Source organism: Cercospora beticola, chromosome 1 (assembly GCF_033473495.1).
Source record: "Cercospora beticola chromosome 1, complete sequence".
In the NCBI taxonomy this organism is placed as follows: domain Eukaryota; kingdom Fungi; phylum Ascomycota; class Dothideomycetes; order Mycosphaerellales; family Mycosphaerellaceae; genus Cercospora; species Cercospora beticola.
Genome location: NC_088935.1, coordinates 4,137,083 through 4,156,854, shown reverse-complemented (window position 1 = coordinate 4,156,854; position 19,772 = coordinate 4,137,083). Strand labels below are relative to the sequence as shown.

Here is a 19,772-nt window from a genome sequence, read left to right as displayed (position 1 = left end):
AGATGGCTCGGCGGACGTCTGCTCGTAGTAGCTCAACGATACAGTAGACACAGCGCTTCGAACGGGAGCCGGCATCGGGCCTTTGGCAATGGCTACCAAGTCCGTGGGGATGAAGGTGGGTAATGTGGCCGGCTTCTCCTTCGCCTTCCCCGAAGACTGCAACGAGCTATTGTTCTGACTCTGAGGCTTGGGAAAGGGCATTGCAATCTTGTGCAAATTGTCCAAGTTGATGTTGTAGTGGTTTGCAAGTAGGACAGCCTGGTGTGCTGGGTTGTGATTCTTGTACCGCGCGACTTGATAGCGCTGGGCAAGCCGCAGGCCCAGCTTCAGACATTGCTGCAGCAAGCTCAAAGACGTGGTGTGAAGCAGATCATTGATATGGGTGCTGCTGGCGTACAGACTTCGGTTGCCACAGTGTTCCAGCAGCAAACGAGTAAAGCGAAGTATCGATTCCACCAGCTCTCGATCTCCTTCCGCCGAATAGCCAGCAGCGTCCAACTCTTGTGTCTGACCGCCAACGGCAGGATATGGTGTGTCTTCTGCCGCATCTCCCTTTTGCAACACTCTTCTCTCGAATTGCTGGGTTTGAGGTCCCTCGCTCAGACCGTATTCCTTGTTGAACAACTCCAGAACATGGTCGAAGCGGTCCAACAACGCAATCCAGTGGTACAGGTCGCCTCGAGGTAGCGGCCAGTGTTGTGGAAACTCATCGAGCTTTGCTGGCAGTTGATAAAGAGGGATCTCTATCGACTGCTTCACGAAATCTTTCACGAAAGGTGAAAGTGTCGAGGTATGCCGCTCAGTAGCGACCTTCTTGATCTTTCCCATAGCGCCAGGCGCCGCGGAGAACGCGGTCCTGCAATGCGCAGTTTCGCCGCGCCGGCGTCTGGCAGCGCTCGGCGGAGGTTATCTTCTCCTTACCGGTCAAGGGAGCAGTGGTGCAGAGGTGGAGTGGTGACCATGAACGCGAGAAGATGTGTTCGATGGAGGAGCTGCGGGGGCGTCGATGGCGATGATTTTTCGAGGCGGGACGCGGGAATAGGTGCGGAGCAACGAGGATGATGCAGCGCTGGCAACGTCACGCACGCGAGAGTGCAACGTCGATGCCGGTCGGTTGGAGCGTGTAGAAGCAGGCGCGAGCGAGCGGCGGTGGTGTCGATGCCCAGGCGAGCGTTCTCGGGCGTTGTCGAAGTTGCGTCGTGCAGTGTTGGTGGTGAATGTGTCGAAGCGTCGACGTCGTTTGGCTGGCAACTTTCTCGCTCAACGCACACGTGGAGCAGGACGAGCCAGTGGTGGAGGGTGTTGCACAATAATGTACGCTGTGTTGCTCGCGCAGATGATGTAGGTTGCTGGCTAGTTAGGCTAGGTTAGTCGGAGCAGAATAATGAGGTACGTCCAGAGCTCTCACAAAGCCAAAGCCCACATGCAATCCGAGCGCGTCCGGTAGCGTGCTGCACGATCGCCATTCACACACTTGACACCAACGGCTTCGAGCAAACCCGCAATCCACGAAACCTCACCTGTCGCGAACCCTCCCTCACCTCACCCTCAGTCGCTCTTTTCTAGCTACTTCTCGCGCTTTCCTCTCCTCTCCACTCGCATCCCCTCACATCACCGCCCAGCACAGCCACCGCCCTCCATTCCTTCACGATTCGCAAAGATGAAGGTCAATATCAAGTCCTACACCGCCGTGGCCTCGTGGAAGTGGGACCTGCCGCCAGGCTCCGACAAGGACTGCGGCATCTGTCGGGTCGACTTCGAAGGTACCTGCTCCAAGTGCAAGTATCCAGGCGACGAGTGCCCCATCAGTAAGTCCTTCAACTCGAGGGCGCATTGATCAACGACTGACACCTTAACTAGTGATCGGCGAGTGCAAGCATTGCTTCCACATGCACTGCATCGCCGTCTGGCTCCAGTCCGAGTCCTCTCAGGGCCGTTGCCCAATGTGCCGCCAGCCTTTCCGCGAGAAGGTCGCTGAGGTCAAGGGCGCCGGTCCGCAGACTCCAGCTGGTCGCCAGCCGCCACGCAGTGGTGGCACCGGCGCTTCGAACCGTTCTGGTTGACGAGCGCATCTCGTCTTAAGACCAGATTGACTCGACCGACACCCACCAACACCAACACTACTCGAGTGATCGACATCTCTCGGTGCACTTGGAGCTCTCCCTTTTCTTTTGTACAGGCACTTGGCAGGTGGGTCACGGCAATGTCCTTCTTCATTCGATCCACAAAATGAGACTGACACTCGCTAGAGACATGCACGAAAACATTAACGAACAACTGATGAACGACGATTGTACGGAAGGCACTGTTTGAGATACCCCCAGGAAGCGCAGCATCGAGCATGACTGACGCCCTATTGCGACTTGTGCTTTTTTGTCTTGGAACAACCCCTACCCAGCTCAGAGGATTGCGGATTGCTTTGTTCAACGGTTTGAGAAAGAATTTGTCTGGAAACTACTGCAAAAGACGCCAGGTGCGTTTAACATGTAGGACTTGCAGATGACTGGATCATCCTAGTGTATGGAAGAATAACAAACTCCTGGCTTGCGCTGAATATTTCCTCCACCAAACACCCTATCTCAGTCCCAGGGCGTAATAACCCTCGTCTCAAATTTCCCACTCGGAACAGGTTGCTGCATCATCATCATCGACGGCGGTGGCTGCTGCTGCTGTTGACATCCACTGACCACACTCTCCCACGTCTCACCCCTCGTCCTCGTCCTTCCCCTCCTCTCCTCCGGCGGCACATACTGATATCGAGAGCCAGCACTCGACCTCCTCCCACTCGACGAAACCTGCGAAATAGAATCCTCCGGAGCAACTTCACTTCGTCGCGCTGACGGCATAGTAGGATACTGAACAAGCGCCCAATCTTGCTGTTGCCGCTTCGAAGACCGCTTCGCAGACGTACTTGTATCAGAAGAAGGAGAATTATTCTTCGAATGCATGGGTTGTGGAATCGGAGGCAAAGGCAGAGGAAGCGGATAAGTGTTCGCTCTGCTTGCCACTTTGCGACGTTGTTGTTGTTGTTGAGTGGAAGGCTTCAACGTCCTCGAGGAAGCCGACGAAGACGCAATTGATACTGCGCTGTCACGCCTTGATTTTCCTGTGTATGAGGATTTTGGCTTCATGGACAACTCTTCGATCCTGTCTTCGTTGATGTCTCCGAGAAGTTCGATCCTCGGTCCTGTTCTATCGGGGAGGTATCGAGGGACTGCTTTGACGCTCTCGTGGAAAGAAGACAAAGAGTCGTTCATACTGCCGTACGGGAGTGGGAGTTGCATCTGGCGGCCGAGTTCTCGGCTGGCCAGTTCTGAGAAGTAAGCATCGTAAGGAATTGTCGCTGGACTTGGTGAGGGTTGGTAGGACGTGTACGAGTAGGTATAACTGTAATGGGAATTGTCCGCGAATGTCCCTGAGTGGGAGAAAGATGTAGTTGTCGATGCGGCGAACATCTTCCCTGTCGGTGATGGAAGACGAAGAGCAGCTTATTACTGATGCGGTCGTCGTGAAGAGGAGCTACTAGACAAAAGAGTCCTCTGAATACTCGTGGTTGAAGTAGAGGAAGTAAAACCAACAGCTCGCAACAACAAGAAGTAGCTCCCTATTTTCACAACCAAGATTCACGACGTATATATCCAACGCCCAACCCCTCCGCACCACATGCATAAAGGCAAACAATCAAACGAAACCAGAAGCCGGGCCTTCCTATCGCTTACCAGCCCACAGCCCAGCCCGTGGCACATCCCGCCTCTGCAAGCCCCATCTAGGCGATCACATAAGTACAACAATGCACGAAACGAGGCTATCTCGTTTAGCCACTTTTTGCAGTCCCACCACATGTATGTATGCTACAAGCAACGTCACGGCACGGCACGGCAAAAAAGCATCCTCAAGGCAAAGAAGATCCATACAAAACGAACAACGTGTTCGGCGGCTCTGGCACACGCGGTTGTCAGAAAATCGCTCGCTTGCCCTGCATTTCACGATTCGCGAAGTCCTAAAGCGCCAGCAGCGCCATGTCAAAATCTCGCAGAGGCTAAGCCACGCAGAGAGCAAAGCAAGTGGGAGTCCAGAGATGCTGCTGTCCCGAGAGACTGGACCGCCGTTCGTATGGAAAGCATCACATGATCTTGAATGATAGTCTTAGCCTCAGGGGGCTTAGATCCGAGAGCCTCTTGTGCCTCCAAGGCAAACTGACGCTGTTCGCATACAGCCTTGCCACGCAAGCTCCAGTGTACATTAGCGAAGCTGCATGCCGAGAGGTGACACCTCGGACGATAGGAAGCCTTGTCATTGTTGGAGAAAGCCCAACTGTCGTGAAGTGTTCCCATTAGTTAGTTCTGTACTGCACATAAAGTAAGCTCGTTGCGTTGGTGGTCGCTCTGCCTTGCTGTGATCACCATCATGCTGCGAATGCATATGCAGCCTTGATGCATACGCCCGGAAATGCCAAGTCATGCATGCATCCTGCCGGCGATGAGCTATGCCGACACAGCCCCGTTCGAGCCTATGCATGCTCTGCGCGTCCTGGTGGAAACCGTCCCGCTGTTCATTGTGGTGCGGCCTCAAATCTCGATCAAAAGGCAGGGAGTCCTTGTTGTTATTGCACGAAGTGACGACCTCCCATTCTTTGAAAGCTCTACAGCTCGGAATGGGCTGCGGCTGTCGTCGCACTCTCGTATTTGCTTGCGATGCTTTCGACGGCATCCTTGCCTTTTGGTGGGAAGAAATTTCCGTCCTTGAGTGACTTGAATGCGAGATCGAATCGCGCACCAAAGAACCACGCCGCAGCGATCTACGAGTCAGTTTGTTAGCTGTGTCCGGTACCAACGAGAGAGATCAACTTACCATGCAGATCGAGACCACTCCTAATGTAGCAACGATGGCCAAGATCATGAAGAAGACGTCCTTCTTCGCCTCTGCCTCTTCCTCCTTTCTCCTCGCCTCCTCCGCTGAGTCGACCACTGTGCTGCCGGCTGGCAGAGTCCTGGGCGTCTGCGTCGGGAAAATCGTCTCAATGAACTTCTCGATCTTCCCGCATGCGACGCTGATCTCCAAGAAGTTCGGATCGCTAGGGTTATTCTTCCTGTGGATTTTCCTCGCAAATCGTCGGAAGACCTCGCAAACCAGTTGCAGATTCTGTGTGCTTTGCATCATCAACTCACACGCCGAGCCCTTCGTGATCTTGACGTTCCTCTCGAAAATGTCTGGGTTCTGGAAGCACAGCTCCAGCGTCGCAATGGCCATCGTCTGGGGAATCGCAACGAAGTTGAACACACTCTGCTCCTTCACTCCAGCCATGTAGAACAAGCACTCATCCGCCCTCTTCAGCGCCAACAACACCATCTCACTACTACAGGCCAAGGCCTTCTCCCGATTCTGCGGCTCGAACAGATCCGAGAACTTCTCCACATGTTTCGACCAAACCTCCTTGGGCCAGAAATATCTCTTATCCTCATGATCCTCTCGAATATCACGAATAATGTTCGTCTGCTGCAAAAATTGTCCCATACTCTCCATCAACTCAGGTCGCTGTAACAGCACCGGGTTCGCGAGTTTCGCTTCCACGAACAATCTCGTCAAACCCTCTCCCACCAGTCCCGCAACGTAATGGCAGTACAGCTCATAGTCCTTGATTGTCTTGACTCCGTTCGCATTGTGATCCGCATTTTTCGCATAGTCCGCCATGCCATTTCCCATCTTCTTGGTGATGTCCCTGATGATGGCCTTGTACTCTGCCTTCTGCTTGTTGAACTCCTTAGCCACAACATCGAACTTGACCAAAAGCTCTCGATCCTTCTCATTCGGCCCATTGCCATCAAACGTCCAGGCTTCGTCCTCAATGAACTCATCAAACTTTCTGAGCAGAGGTTCTTTGCGCTCGATAGGAATCGTCATATCGTCTTCGATGGTATCGAGACCGCGGAGGATGAGGTAGAAAAGGCAGACGGGAACGAGGAGTTCGGGATGCAGCTCTTGGATCACAGCGGCGAAGGAGCGGGAGGTGAGGTTGAGGAAACGGAAGCACTCTTTGAGGTTGGCGGACTCTTTGGACTCATCACGTTCGTGGACGGGATTGTGCCAGGTCTTCCATTGGATGATGGCACGGAGTTCTTGGAGGTGAAAGAGGTAGTACGCGACGGTTTTGGCGGAAGGCATGTTGGGCGATTGTATTGTGTGTCGTGTTGGTCGAGAAGAAGTTGGTCGGAAGTGGTTTGAGGTTTTTCGCTATTGCTAAACGGGACAAGGTAGGAGCGCAGCTGGATCGTCAAGTCCGTGTCGTTCTGGCCACAGGGTGTGCGGAGTTCCTGCTGCGCTACACCACCTCACTTTTCTAAGCAAGTGACAAACGTACGAGATAGTAGTGGTCGAGAGCTGCTTCAGGCGAAGGATGCGACTAATTGGACAAACACCAATGGTTCTGTCGTCGGTGTGGGCATGGGGTGGACCCTGGATGAGGAGAAGAAATGGCCTGACTTTTTGCCATGGGGGCCCTAATCTTATTCCACTTCGGCTCCGCAAACATCATTGCCTGTGCTTTCACTTGCCATGATTCACTTTGTGGACTACTGAAAGAGAGCAGCACGTTGTACGATCCATCGTTTTGCGACATTCTTGGTATGCGGTGGCACGATAAATTGATAAATAATAGTGAGGGAGGCGATGATCGTACCATCTCTGCTGCAATTCCTACGGCAGCTAATGTCCAGTGCCGCGAGACACTTCTCCGCTGATAACATTAAATACTACGCTGCCATTCTGTACAACAGCACATCTTCACTGTACAGCTGATCACATACTTAATCGCTCCCACGGCTCCTTAGTCGCCTCCCAATTGGGCCAACGCTGGCGCTCAGGTTGAAATTCTCTTTCTCCTTCTCCGCAACCCCTAACGCCCCTCCAGCCACTGTCATCCGCGCACTACGCTTGGTCGGCAACTTGCTATCGGTCTGTTGATGCACAATACTGTCAGTCTTGTGTCTCTTCAGTCTTGGCTCGGGGACCTTGCAAGCATCCCCAACGATGTTTTCCTCCTCATCAGCACCCTCTTCGCTAATGGTGAAAGTTGCTGTTGCTGATCCTGTGTTTGCCAGTGCATTAGCATCTAGCTCTCGAAGACTTGCCACACTACTTAGCGAACTTGCAGTCTGAGGTCGAGAAGTAGATGCCGAGGCAGGAGCTGTAAGGACCGGCGGAGTATCGGTGAAGACGTTGGTCATCTTTGTTGGGCTGGCTTGGGGCTTGCTTGGACTGCTCTTCGAAGGACTGTTCCTCATCTTCGATGGCGAAAAGCGCTTGTTAGGCGACTTCGGGGGCGAAGCGAGAGGATCTCGAGGCACTATGCCGCGCATTCGGTTGAGCAGAGTTTCGTGGCTCTCTGTGCGAGGGAGAGTAGTTGGGTACATGTACTGCATCCGAGCAGGAGTCTCGCCAGTGATTGAGTACTCTGCCAGCTGAGCAGAGCTGTTCTCCTCGCGAAGACTGCGCAGCGCTTGTCGCACTTCTCCCTCTTCAGCCAGGGCAGGAAGTGTCTGAACGAGAACTTCAGCGCGATCCTGCATATCGATATCGAGTGCTTGAGTTCGATTGTAGGAGGTCTCGAAGTGCTCGCCGATGTTGCGATAGCTTTCTTGGACGTTGCTTGCAAGCTGTCCCAGGCTGGCTGTGTGGGCATCGTGGTGCTCCTCATTCTGAGCACGAACTCTTGACACAATTTCGTCCAAAGCAACAAGCTGATTGTCCATTTGAGCCATTTGTCCATTCACGATCCGAACAGTCTCGCCATGGACTGCTTTCGTGGTCTCGGTGATCTTGATCGTATTCTCGTTGGCATTGGTCCAATCCGTCTTGAGCTTGGTCTTAATTGTCTCTCGGGCTTGGACAGATGAATCGATCAGCTCCTGGCCACTCCTGCTCCAAGAATCCATGCCATTGCCATAAGTCTGCTGCACGACGGCATACTCGTCGGCGGATGTCTTGATGCGCTTGTTAGCACTCTCAAGGTACCCAGCCATTCGCGACTCTTGTGCTGCGGCAGAGTTGTTGATCAGCGATCCAATTTGCGTCAGCAAAGTCTCGCGCTCTTTAGCCGCAACCTCGCGCTCTTTTTCTACAGCTTGCCTGAGATGATCTTGCGACGAATGACTGGCCTCGACAAAACTTGCATTCGCCTCTAGTATTTCTTGACGTAAACGTTGAGCTTCTGCCTGCTGTTCGTTCATGCGACGGATGAGGTCGTCAAACAACGTCTTGAAGTCTCGTCCAAGTGTCACATAAGAGTCTTGCAATTGGCCATGGAAGGCGTCGAGTTCGGTAGCGATGCCTTCACTAATGCGTTGTGCAGCAGAGGACATGTCGTTCAGCCCGGCACCGACCTTGTCTTTCACGTCCTCACGAAGTGTGCCAATTTCGTGCAACACTTCGTTCATGTCATCTCGCGACTTGCTTGTCTGGGCGTCCACTTCTGCTTGTGACGCCTCAAAAGCAGCCGCCTTCTGTTGCAAGAACTCCTTTGACGATTTCAGCTCTTGCATTTCGTCAGATACGAACGACTGCATGCGGCCAGATAATGCAGCGATCAGACACTCTTGCTGCGCACGAACTACCTCGATGCGCTCTTCGACGCCCATCGTTGCAGTCGATACCTGGCCTTGAGAGTCTGCCCATCGGGTTCGATTCACATCCTGGAGATCAGACCGTCTTCGAAGTTTCGAGTGCAGCTTATCGACATGGGTCGTGGTCGTTTCCAGTGTTCCCAAAAGATCTCCCCCAACCTCAGCCAGTCTCTCCTCGGTCTCTTCATGGGCTTTTCGGAGCATCTCTTCTTCAGCCAGAACGGTCTTTGTGTGCTCCAGTACAAGCTCAGTCTTAGCGAGCACGCCCTTCGTGCTGTCCAGGATCGTCTTGGTCTCCTCATTGCTCTTCTTCAAGGTTTGGAAGTTACTGGTAAGTAGAAATAGCTCGTTAACTTTATTGCGCAGATTTACTTCCATAGTCTCGATTTTGTCGCGTTGCTCTTCGCTCAAAATTCTCCGCGACTCTGACTCGGCTGTAATGTCTTCGTACGCTTCGGCGGTGAGGTAGACACCGTTTCGCTGTCTTGTGGCTATGAGCTCCGACTTGAGCTTCTCGATCTCAGAAGTCCACTCCCTAAGCAGCGTCTTCTTTGACATCATTTGGTTGACTTGTGGTTTGTTGCGAATATTCTTTGCGCGGAAAGCATAGTCCAGAGTACTGATCGTCTCCTCAAGATTGCTCTTTGCTGGGGACAAGGTCGCAATGATGCAGGTCTTGGTCTTGCCACCGAGAGAGTCTTGTAGTAGACGCGTGAGCTTCGACTCTCGATATGGAATATGGCTGCTCTTGTCGACCAGCGCGTTGATGACACGCCCCAATGTGAGCAGAGATTTGTTGATCAAGCCAGCCTCGGCTGCACGTTTGTTTTCTGCACCAGAACGCTGAATGTTTTCGGATCCAGCCAAGTCCACCAGATTCAGCTTTCCAGAGCACACGAAGTCTTCTCCAGTATCGGACGTGCGCTTCTGGTATACTGTAATTGTAAAGACGGTGTGAGAACGCGACGACAGATCGTTGCACTTTGTTGCTGCGACTTGTCTCTTGTGGCTACCATCTCGCAGCAATTTAATGCCTTTCGAGGCAGTCTTGATGTGTGTCTCCTCCATGCCCTGTACCATGGTTGTAGTCCTCCCATTCTTGTTGGCTTCATCGAATATCTTCAGCTTTGTGTGATCGTCGGCTGCAAGCAGATCGCGCAATTCCTCATTATATAGTTCAATGAATGAGCATTTCACGCTATGCTCAATCTTCTCCGATTCGTCGCCCAGTTTCGCGAACAATGTATGCAGTACTCGTGGGATGATACCGGCTGCTTCAGGTATGGGAAGGGTGTCGCTGATGTCGCCCGACATGGTATATGTTTTGCCCGTGCCTGTCTGTCCATATGCGAAAATTGTGCAGTTGAAGCCATTGAGCACTTCGTCCAGAATGGGAGCCACCACTTCCTCAAACACCATGCCCTGGTCAGAGGCGGGCGAAAACACCTTGTCAAACTGATATGCCTTATTGCTCAACGCGCTTGGTCCCATCGACAATTCCACCTTCTTGCCCTTGATGCCATCGGTTGATACCACGACGCCGCTGTTCTCCTTGACTTCCCTGTCATTCCTCCCTCGACACCGTACCACCACATTGATGTTCGTCTCTTCTCCAGACTCGGGTTCCGGTCCAGCAGGCGCTTTCCGTTTGGGAGTCCTATTCCGCGACGACGCGATACTCTCTGCTGGCGATATCCGGCCGTTCATGATGGGTGTCGCTGTCGCAGCTCGGTTTACGCCCGGGCGACCGAGTCCTGGGCGCATGGTGGGCACTTTGCGCGTCTGGCTCGCCCCTCTGCCAGAGCCAAAAGATGCCATTGCTGGCGCTGCTGTGTGTGTTGATATGGCGACTGATAACGGGCTTGGGTGTGACAGGCGCATATGCAGCCCATCCTGGTTTGTTTATTTACTTCGAGGAAGCTCCGACCGACCGGCTGTCCCTGCGTCGGCACTTCGTTAAGCCGCGCTGCGTCATCGGCCTCACCATGCTGCACGAGCTCGTCCAGGCACCTCCACCAGCGCGTCCTTTCTCTCAACAATACTGTCCACAGACTGCTGGAGTCCTGGACACTGAAGCAGAAGCATCAGTGAGCTGAATTGAAAGTGCCGCTCCATCCTGCAACTCCCCCACCACGCCGATCGACGCTGCCCGCCATGGCTTCCACATGACCTGGGTCCCGCCGCAGGCATGTGGTCGCAACAGCATGACCGCCTTTCACTGCTCCGACGACCCTTTACCCTTCAGCCAGCATAGACCTCACTTCTCACCGTAGACGTCTGCAAGGATGGCGGGCGACACTATCTCCGTTGTGCCTGGCCATAGCCTGGGCTTCATGGCTCTCGGCTCCTCTCTCCACGAGGTCCTCACCACGCTCAAAGACGACATCACGCGCTACCCCAAGATCGACCTGTCTTTCTCTCAGTTGGCACCCCTCCTTACCCCAACTGTGGTGTCTCTGCCTGAGAATGGCCTCCGTCTTCGGTTTGACGGCTGCGACCAGCGTTTACGCTTGATCGAGGTCATGGATTTTGACAAAGCAAGAGTGGCGTACAAGGGCAGTGAACTGGTCAAAGAAGGCTCGACGGCTACCTTTAAGCGTATCTACCAGCTCTTCGGCGCTTCGTATCCGGGTGAATATCTGCCACCCAGGACCGGCAAAGCTGGGACATATACTCTCTCGTGGCCAGGTGTTGCCTTTACATTTCCGCTGCAGCACTCCGCATGGGCGCCAGATAAGGACCATGTATCTCTACTTGGCTCGCATGCTGCCTCATCTGCAACGTTCATGGCCGTGTTCGAGGGCAACAGCTGGCCTGAAGCACGGGAGACGCTGTTTGTGAAGCCGCCTGAGGGGCCACGAACAAGTGCCATCGTCTCTCAACCACGCGACATGCTGCCTGCTGAGGTTGAAGCTGCTGTCATTAGTGGTGCTGGAAAGATCGAGCTGCTAAGACGTGCTCCGGCGTCTTCTTTCGACATCACGTTGGGCCGCACAACACCGCAAGACCTTCTCACTGAACTTGGTCCACCAGACGGTTATCATAAGCGGGATATGCAACCGGCGATCGAACCATCTGCACACCCGAGGCCACGCAGTACATCGCGAACGAATGGGAGAGCGCATCCAACTCCTCCATCCAGCTATTCCTCGACTGGCACTGACACGTACGACACAGACTTCGATTCAGGCGATACCGAGGACGATGCAGCAGAGCGAGCTGGGAGAGAGACCTTTTGGAGCTACTTCAGACACGGTGTGGACATTCTGGTGGGACCTTACAATGACCAAGTCTCGTTCCCGGAAGAGCTGTCCCACTTGCCACGAACACCACTGTCGTCAAGTCCACACCTGGTAGTTCTGAAGGTGGTCATGCACGGCAACATTCCCGGCTCATATGCCTTCAACCGGCATCGAAGATTACGGTGGCAATTATCACTCCGAGGAGCCAGCAGCGTTCTCACATCCGAGCACACATTCGAAGAAATTCAGCCGGATCTCATGCAAGCATTTCGAGGTGTCTGGCCCGAATCGGAAATGGGAAGAGGCAAAGTCATCAACCGAACATGGGGCGGTTCACCGAGCGACAGTAGCTTCTTCTTGCCCGATACCGATACGGATTTGGTGGAAGGTACTGGAAGTGAGAGCTTCATTGATAACAGCAAGCTGCATAACTTTCCCGGCCTGACCTTCGAGGTATTGAGCAATGGCGCTATCAGTGCCCTGACCGTATCTTGATGGGTTGACAGGTCGGCAGCAGGTCTTTCGATCTGGACCTGCTTTAGAGGAGAGTATGTATGTGCAAAGTGGTCTGCGTACATCTTGTACGTCTCATAGCGGACGCATAGCTATGCTACTATGCACCAATCCGAACGCATCTTCTCTGCATTGCCAGATTTGACGTGAGAGTTTCTATTAGAAGTTCCATTAAATTAAGCTTATGTTTCTGTGAAATCGGCGGAGCCTCGCAGCAGATTGAGCCGCTGAGCTGTTACCTGGGCACGTTTAGCAGTCACTTGGCTACTTTCTGATCAAGTCACGCTCGTAGCAGACTTCCTGGTGATCCCTCGAACGGATTCTGCCAAGTCTTGCGTGGCGTGCTGTTTTTCGGCCGCGTGACTCCCATATTATGTGTCTTCCATCCAATTCTGATCGTTTCTCGCCCTTCACCGTCGCGATCGGAACGAAAACCGTTGCAGGCGTGCCACCCATGGGCTAAACCTCGCTCATCCTGTCAAACCAGGCAAGCTGAAATTTCCCATTAAGCCATCTTACTCCCCGCATCTTTCAATGCGTATCGAATCTTCGCAATCTCCTCATATCCCGAAAACATCCCATGCGGCCCTCCAGCTCCTTTGAGAATATACGGTAATGTCTCCACATACAACTCATGACTCGCCGCATAAGGATTACAAGCCTTACATTCCAACGTCACCTCATATTTCGTGGCCAAAGTCTTCCCTTGGAATTCCGCTTTCGGCATCAACGTGTCGCAAAATTGTACCCATGGCCACAACTTCTTCCAGTCGTCTCGATGTAGCTGTTTCGTTACTCTGACCTGGATATCAAATTTTGTGGTTGGAGTTACGAGGCAGCGTTCGAGGACTTGAATTGATTCGGCAAAATTGAAGTTTTGGAGTTGCCAAATAATCTTGTCGGGAGTGAAACGCTTTGTTGACGCGTTACTGTTTGACGATAATGAGAAAGTCCCGAGAAAGATCGGGCCAAATTCTTCCCGGATTTGTCTGTTGACTTGTGCTAGAGGGTGGTCGACAATTTTGCCGTTTCGGATGACTAGTTGTTCGGTGTCTGAGGCGATGGTGTCGTAAATCATGTTGCGCAATTCGCCCGGCAGATTCAGGAAGGGCGAAAGTGCCGACATTCGTGGTGTACAAATATCTTGATCTGCCATTTCTCTCCGCGATTTAATTTCTGTCGAAATATGGTGACTTGTCGCACTTTATGTAGGGTTGGTGTTCCTTTCTTGGGTAAGTTCTAGGAAGGCAGTGGGAAGAAATGCCGTGCACGCCGGCCGCCAGCTGAGGTGTATACGGTGCCCTGGCAGAGCGCACAGAGCACGATTACGACTTTGCCATACAAGATGCAGTACGTCACGTTAGCATTCTGCGCTTACTTCGTCATGGGCAGCGAAGCCGATTAGTAGAATCGAGCCAGACGGGTAGTTTATCTGGTGGCTGCGGGAGCCTCGGAGATAGGACTTGTTGACAGAGTCACGATTGGTGCTGAAAATCAAGGCGAAGATACGCCCGTAGAGAAGGGATGAGACATTTCGCAGAGTCACTGCGTCTGAGACCAGCTTGAGGATGGTCTGTGTGTCGTTTCCCCACGCAAGCTCATCCTAATGGCTCACGCTCCAGTAGGCGCAAGTAGTTCTCATGCCGTTGGTCAAATGCCATTGATGAACATCAAAGAAGCAATATGCTTTACTTTGTAGACGTGCATGACGATCGTTGTTGAGAAAGGCAAGATCGAGGAAAAGCTACGGACCGAGCCTTGGCTCATATCCCGAACGAAGCACGTCAGACGGCCAATGCGATCTCGGCGACAGCTCCAAAGCTGTTGGAAAGATGACTCTCGTTGCTGTTGTTGACAATGCAGCAGGCACTTTCGAAATTCTCGCGCTCTACTCCTGCTCGCCGCCTGACTGAGAGTCTCACCAGATCGCAATCCCGACCCCAACTCCTACCCCACTCTCGCACATTCGCAGCAACAGCCATGGTCAAAGGCGATCCATTCAAGCCCGCGAGTCGGGTTGCGGGCACGAGGCAGGATGTCTGGAGTATCGTCAACGAAGCGGCAGGGCAATCAGAAAAGCCAGTAGTCAACATGGGACAAGGCTTCTTCGGGTACAATCCTCCCAAGTTCTGTCTCGATGCCGCGAAGGAAGCATTGGACAAGGTCGAATGCAATCAATACTCTCCCACCGCAGGGCGACCACGTCTACGAAAAGCAATCGCTGACGCCTACTCGCCCTACTTTGGACGTCAACTGGATCCAATGAAAGAGGTCACAATCACGACTGGAGCGAACGAGGGCATGCTGTCGGCTTTCATGGGTTTCCTCGAGCCAGGGGATGAAGCGATTGTTTTCGAGCCTTACTTCGATCAATACATTTCCAACATTGAGATGCCGGGTGGCAAGGTCGTCTATGTGCCCTTACATCCACCAAAGGACGGCGCTACAAAGAGCACGAGTGCGGGCGAGTGGACGTTGGACGTCAAGGAATTCGAAGCAGCGATCACAGATCGAACAAGAATGGTGGTTATCAACACTCCACACAATCCAATCGGCAAGGTCTTCAGTAAGGAAGAGTTGCAGGCTATTGGGGATATCTGCGTAAAGCACAACATCATCATTTTGTCTGATGAAGTGTATGATGCGCTGTACTACGTACCCTTCACTCGGATGGCCACACTTTCGCCAGAAATTGCAAAGTTGACTTTGACTGTCGGCTCAGCGGGCAAGCTCTTCTACGCGACAGGGTGGCGAGTAGGCTACCTCATTGGACCAGAGCATTTGATTAAATACGTCTCGGCAGCACACACCAGAATCTGTTACAGCAGCGTCAGTCCGCTCCAAGAAGCCACAGCTGCCGCATTCGAGCAAGCAAACGAGCACAACTTCTGGGAGGAGAGTAAGAAGGAAATGAAGAGCAAAGTGGATCGCTTGACGGAAGTCTTCAAAGAGCTTGATTTGCCATATTCTGATCCAGAAGGAGGATACTTTGTGCTGGTCAACCTTAGCAAGGTTAAGCTGCCCGAAGACTACGGCTTCCCGCCGCATGTTGCAAACCGCCCTCGAGATTTCAAGCTCTGCTGGTTCCTCATCAAAGAGCTGGGAGTAGCGGCTATTCCGCCGACTGAGTTCTTCACCGATGCGAACGCTCATATTGTGGAGGACTGGTTACGGTTCGCGGTCTGCAAGAACGATGATGTCCTCGAGCAGGCGAAGGAGCGTCTTCGAGGCTTGAAGAAGTACATCCAATAGAGACACAGTCGCTCGTCCTCGCGGATAATCTGTGCAGCGTTCGGTCGGCGGAAGCGCCATGAATTACTCCTGTTGCTCCGAGCGCAGATCATCTTGCTGCAATCCAGCAGAAATCTCGTAGCGATAGCCAGAAGACTACTCTGACCCCGATGCTGAGTGATCGACCGCTGCAGTGTCAGTGCGCATAATGCCTGAAAGCAAGCCATCCCGCTTGAAAACCACCGTAACCACACTCTGCCCTGTTCTGCCACCAAATTGGAATGTAGGATACTTCGCCTCATCGTGATACCGCAAACCACTGTCATCCGTAACCAGCCACGAAATCAGCTCCTCCTTCGTCCAATTACATGATGTGACGAAAAGATAGTCGCCCGGCTTGATCAGCTTCACAACTCGTTCCCTGTAAACCTCACAAGGATGCGGTTCGCCATCCGTCCTCGGCATCAGTGAAATCGCATCGAAAGTGCCCTTGTCCAGCACGACATCAAACCCGTCCCTCAGCCACTCCTCCTCTGGATCCTCCGTCAACAAATCCCACTGCTTGAACTCCACTTTCCCATACCCCTGCTCATCGTCCTCGCTCTCCAACTCCCCTTTCTTCTGCTCATTGATTTGCTCAGCAAGCCGGATGCTCGTAGGCGAGTAATCCACTCCCCACATTTCTCCAATCCAGCGCTCGCCGCAATCATTCTCATCTTCGCGGAGCGCGAAGAGCATGTGGCCGTTACCAGTGCCTAGGTCCAGAAAACGCGTTTCTTCGCGATCGAGAGAGCCGCCTGAGGTGAGGTCGTAGGTTGAGAGGAGTTTGAGGACGACATCTTCTGCGTTGGATTCTTCGAACCAGTTGATTCCTTCGTCTTCGGGGTCTTCGGTGTGGTTCTTGAGTTCGCGCGTATAGCAGTTCTCCCAGCTGTTGCAAATCGATCAGCATCCGGTGGCGGTTGAGGGATTGAGGGAAGTCGCGTCGCAAAGCAATGACTTTTTTCCACTTACTACTCCTTCGTGCCGAGCTCGCTGGGATCGAGCAATTTGCGCCCTTCAGCACCAGAAACTTCACCCATTTCTGATTTGACGGTTTTGGTGAGTGTTCAGAAGTACTGCTGAAGTGTTGGTGTAAGTACTGAATTTGTGTCACGCCGCAATCTCCCGCCCGAGCGGGCAGCGTGGAGATGTGGGGTGGACGAGAACGAGAAGGGGCGGCACAGCATTCTAGACAATGTCGCAATTGTATCGCGTAGGCGCTCTAGCTACTACAGTGCCGCCAACCTGCATCTCATTGCGACTACTCAAAAGGGTATGTGGACCGTAATGGTATTCTGTCGTGATCGTCCGCCTGCCGCCGCTCCGTCAGCCTCACATCCGGAGCCGGTTGAGAGTACAAGGGCCATCCCTGAAGGACCGAGCAGCCGCGATGACTTGTGCACGAGACTGCACTTGCCACGCTTCCGCTTTGTCAGGTGCATAGAGCAGGTGAGGTGAGAGCAGGAGAGAAGCTACTCTTTTCGTTTGTATCCTTTCCTTGTTTCGGAAGGCCCCCACAAACGTCATCGAGACTTCAGGCTGTCAGATAATCTTCGTATCTACAGTGCAGTTGTGCACACGCCACTTACCTATTCCCACCTAACGATGCTGCATTCTCGATAGCGAATATGGCGCAGTCACATACCACCGCCAAACTCTCGCCTGAACAGGCAAAGGCCCTCTTCGACATCTTGACGCATCAACAAGTATACAAAGAAATCGAGGACTTCAAATATCCCGGAGCTATCCACAACTACGGACCACCATTCCAGGATAGTGTCACGTCCCCTCAATCGCCTATCCTGCAGACCCTAGTGTCCAAGTTCTTGCTCAAGCTACCTGGCCTGCGAGATGTCTCACCTGAGTTTTGGAAAGGCCGTGTCGATACCCTGATAGATGAGCTTTCGGAGGCAGAGTTGTCTGAGAGCTACGACAAGGGAATATTGGGTATTCGCAAGACTCTCGCTACTGCCATTTCTGCCCTGATAGAATATCCTGCGAGGGGTGTGCTTGGAGGTTTTCCAAAGGAGGAAGTCAAGCGGTCTGCGAAATATGACACTTCGAACCCAGACGATGTCCTGCAGGCATGGAAAGACTGTGTTCAGAAAGCAGTATATGGTGATTTAGTCGACGAGCTTTTCGATAAGGCCGCTGAGACGGATGACCTTACCAAACATGATTCTCTAGTGCAGGGCATGCACGAATTCATGGTGGTGAAGTAGGTGACAAGAAGAGTTGAAAACAAATTTCTGTGCTGACTTCGGATAGCATTGCATCCATCATGCACTACACATTAGTGCTTTCACCCGAAGGCCCGACTATGCTGCGAATGTTATCGAGCGTGCACAATTTGATACCATACACAATCATACGACAGACTTTGAAGGTCGGGAATGTCGCAACAATGCTCAGTGGAATCGTCAGGATTGTGCTAGCCAAAGCCAGTGTGGCAACAGTCACAAATTGGATCGGCTTGAGCAGTGGCGCCGACGAGGGCATGAATTTGATGCAACAGTAAGTTAGTCGACAGTTTTCTAGATATTGCACTACCTGACCACGTGCAGAATCATCTCCCAGGTCCTAGGCTGGGACAAGCGTGAGCTCAAAAAACGCGCGGAGAAAATCGAAAAGAGCAAAGACGCTCCACCCAAAGAAGTCTTGACTGAGATCAAGAACTGGTTGGGACGAGGTCGCGCAGAGCACGAGGAGACTCGCAAAAGCAGCCAAGCGTCGAACATGTCAATCGTTGCGACGATACTTGCTCTGTCCTCAACATCGGCAGAGCTGTCGGAAGCACAGCACGCCAAAGCCCAAGAATACCTATCACTACAGCTGGGTATACGGGATCGACAACAAATTGTGAAGGTACTCTGCCAACGGAATCCGGACATCATAACAGCTGCGATCAGAGATGCCGTAGATGCATACACGCCCATGATTCGTTACATTCACCAGGCTGTCAATCTCAGCGACACGCTCTGGGACTTCGAACGATTCCTCACAGACATGCTCAAGATCAGTATGCCGAGCGACAACACAAAGCAGGAGCAAAAGCCGCCCACTGTGGAAGATTTTGTGGACCTTCTCCATCGTCACCAGAGCAGTTGCCATAAATTCCTGCATCAATTCGCCAAGAATGGCAAGGAAATGACTGAATGGTGGAGAGAGTACATTCACATGGCAGCTTCAAACTTTAGGAAAGAAGACAAGCCTCCAACAAGCGACTCCGTTGTTCCCGATAAGATGACCACAGGTGCTCTTCAAGACGAATTGGGAGTTGCCTTCTCGAAACTATCTGCCGAAGACCAGAAGACAGTCCAAACAGAGCTCGATGCCTGGAAGAAATATATCGACGAACTCCACAATGCTTCCAATGCCAGGATAAGCTCCGTCATCAAGAGGACACATTCTACGCCTTTTGGGCCGGGTGCATATCTCGCGAGATGGCAGCAGTTACTCGATGAGACGCCCATCACGCCCGCGACTTCGAATGGGCCTGTTCGACATGGCTCCGATAAGAGCGTAAAAGAAGACAGTCGAGCGGACGTGGAAGGAAACTCGGAGGGGAGTTTGATCACGGAAGAACAGGCGCAGAAAGCCGTTGGTGGACAGCTTCCTACCCCACCGAAGTGCGAGGCTGTTTCAAAGCTGCTGTGGCCCAAGTTCACGCAATTATTGGTTTCGAAGTAGACACTCATGTGCGAGGGTTGGAAGCAAGCCTGGTTTGTGCGAGCGCGAAAACGCTCGAGACGCCAGGCTGGCGAATGCTCCATCACCTGAGGTTCATCATTCCATCGTCCACTTCCTGTCAATGGATTCAACAGCCCATGCGCATGCACATACAATACAGTCAGAAGAAGAAAAGCACTTCCATAGAAACGACAAGCCAGCACAGCTAGAAGCTTCCTACTTCTCTCCTCAACAACTTCAAAGTCGTCTGATGACTGTCATACCACCCAATGCCAAACCTCATCAACCTTCCGCCCCTCCCACATCCGCTTTCCCCCCGGCGCTTCCTTTCCTCCTGTGGGATACATCCAGCTCAGCCCACCAAAAAACTTAATGGACTTACCTCCGTACTGTTATTAAAACACCAAGCCGGAGCTTGAACCGCAAGGCCATTCCT

The 19,772-nt window shown here is 52.7% G+C and overlaps 9 protein-coding genes across 9 annotated transcripts; 4 read left to right on the top strand and 5 right to left on the bottom strand.

Annotated features, from left to right (window-relative positions):
* Window positions 1-1,660: 1,660 nt before the first annotated feature.
* On the top strand, window positions 1,661-2,063 carry RHO25_001657 (uncharacterized protein; the record flags this gene model as incomplete). Its single annotated transcript, XM_023594267.2, has 2 exons — window positions 1,661-1,808; window positions 1,861-2,063. The coding sequence occupies 2 exons, from the start codon at window positions 1,661-1,663 to the stop codon at window positions 2,061-2,063; spliced, it is 351 nt and encodes a 116-aa protein (XP_023459796.1).
* Window positions 2,064-2,579: 516 nt separating this feature from the next.
* On the bottom strand, window positions 2,580-3,455 carry RHO25_001656 (uncharacterized protein; the record flags this gene model as incomplete). The annotated part of the gene is made up of 1 exon (XM_023594266.1): window positions 2,580-3,455. The coding sequence occupies one exon, from the start codon at window positions 3,453-3,455 to the stop codon at window positions 2,580-2,582; it is 876 nt and encodes a 291-aa protein (XP_023459805.1).
* Window positions 3,456-4,642: 1,187 nt separating this feature from the next.
* On the bottom strand, window positions 4,643-6,162 carry ERG9 (bifunctional farnesyl-diphosphate farnesyltransferase/squalene synthase; the record flags this gene model as incomplete). Its single annotated transcript, XM_023594265.2, has 2 exons — window positions 4,643-4,798; window positions 4,852-6,162. The coding sequence occupies 2 exons, from the start codon at window positions 6,160-6,162 to the stop codon at window positions 4,643-4,645; spliced, it is 1,467 nt and encodes a 488-aa protein (XP_023459804.1).
* A 641-nt stretch (window positions 6,163-6,803) lies between these two features.
* Window positions 6,804-10,382, bottom strand: RHO25_001654 (uncharacterized protein; the record flags this gene model as incomplete). Its single annotated transcript, XM_023594264.2, has 1 exon — window positions 6,804-10,382. One exon carries the CDS (start codon window positions 10,380-10,382, stop codon window positions 6,804-6,806), a length of 3,579 nt encoding a protein of 1,192 aa, XP_023459803.2.
* Window positions 10,383-10,903: 521 nt separating this feature from the next.
* RHO25_001653 (uncharacterized protein) lies at window positions 10,904-12,355 on the top strand (the record flags this gene model as incomplete). The annotated part of the gene is made up of 1 exon (XM_023594263.2): window positions 10,904-12,355. The coding sequence occupies one exon, from the start codon at window positions 10,904-10,906 to the stop codon at window positions 12,353-12,355; it is 1,452 nt and encodes a 483-aa protein (XP_023459802.1).
* Window positions 12,356-12,878: 523 nt separating this feature from the next.
* Window positions 12,879-13,451, bottom strand: RHO25_001652 (uncharacterized protein; the record flags this gene model as incomplete). Its single annotated transcript, XM_023594262.2, has 1 exon — window positions 12,879-13,451. The coding sequence occupies one exon, from the start codon at window positions 13,449-13,451 to the stop codon at window positions 12,879-12,881; it is 573 nt and encodes a 190-aa protein (XP_023459801.2).
* A 902-nt stretch (window positions 13,452-14,353) lies between these two features.
* On the top strand, window positions 14,354-15,625 carry RHO25_001651 (uncharacterized protein; the record flags this gene model as incomplete). The annotated part of the gene is made up of 1 exon (XM_023594261.2): window positions 14,354-15,625. One exon carries the CDS (start codon window positions 14,354-14,356, stop codon window positions 15,623-15,625), a length of 1,272 nt encoding a protein of 423 aa, XP_023459800.2.
* Window positions 15,626-15,760: 135 nt separating this feature from the next.
* RHO25_001650 (uncharacterized protein) lies at window positions 15,761-16,686 on the bottom strand (the record flags this gene model as incomplete). The annotated part of the gene is made up of 2 exons (XM_023594260.2): window positions 15,761-16,535; window positions 16,619-16,686. The coding sequence occupies 2 exons, from the start codon at window positions 16,684-16,686 to the stop codon at window positions 15,761-15,763; spliced, it is 843 nt and encodes a 280-aa protein (XP_023459799.1).
* Window positions 16,687-17,274: 588 nt separating this feature from the next.
* Window positions 17,275-19,336, top strand: RHO25_001649 (uncharacterized protein; the record flags this gene model as incomplete). Its single annotated transcript, XM_023594259.2, has 3 exons — window positions 17,275-17,864; window positions 17,915-18,160; window positions 18,211-19,336. The coding sequence occupies 3 exons, from the start codon at window positions 17,275-17,277 to the stop codon at window positions 19,334-19,336; spliced, it is 1,962 nt and encodes a 653-aa protein (XP_023459798.1).
* Between the last annotated feature and the right edge of the window lie 436 nt (window positions 19,337-19,772).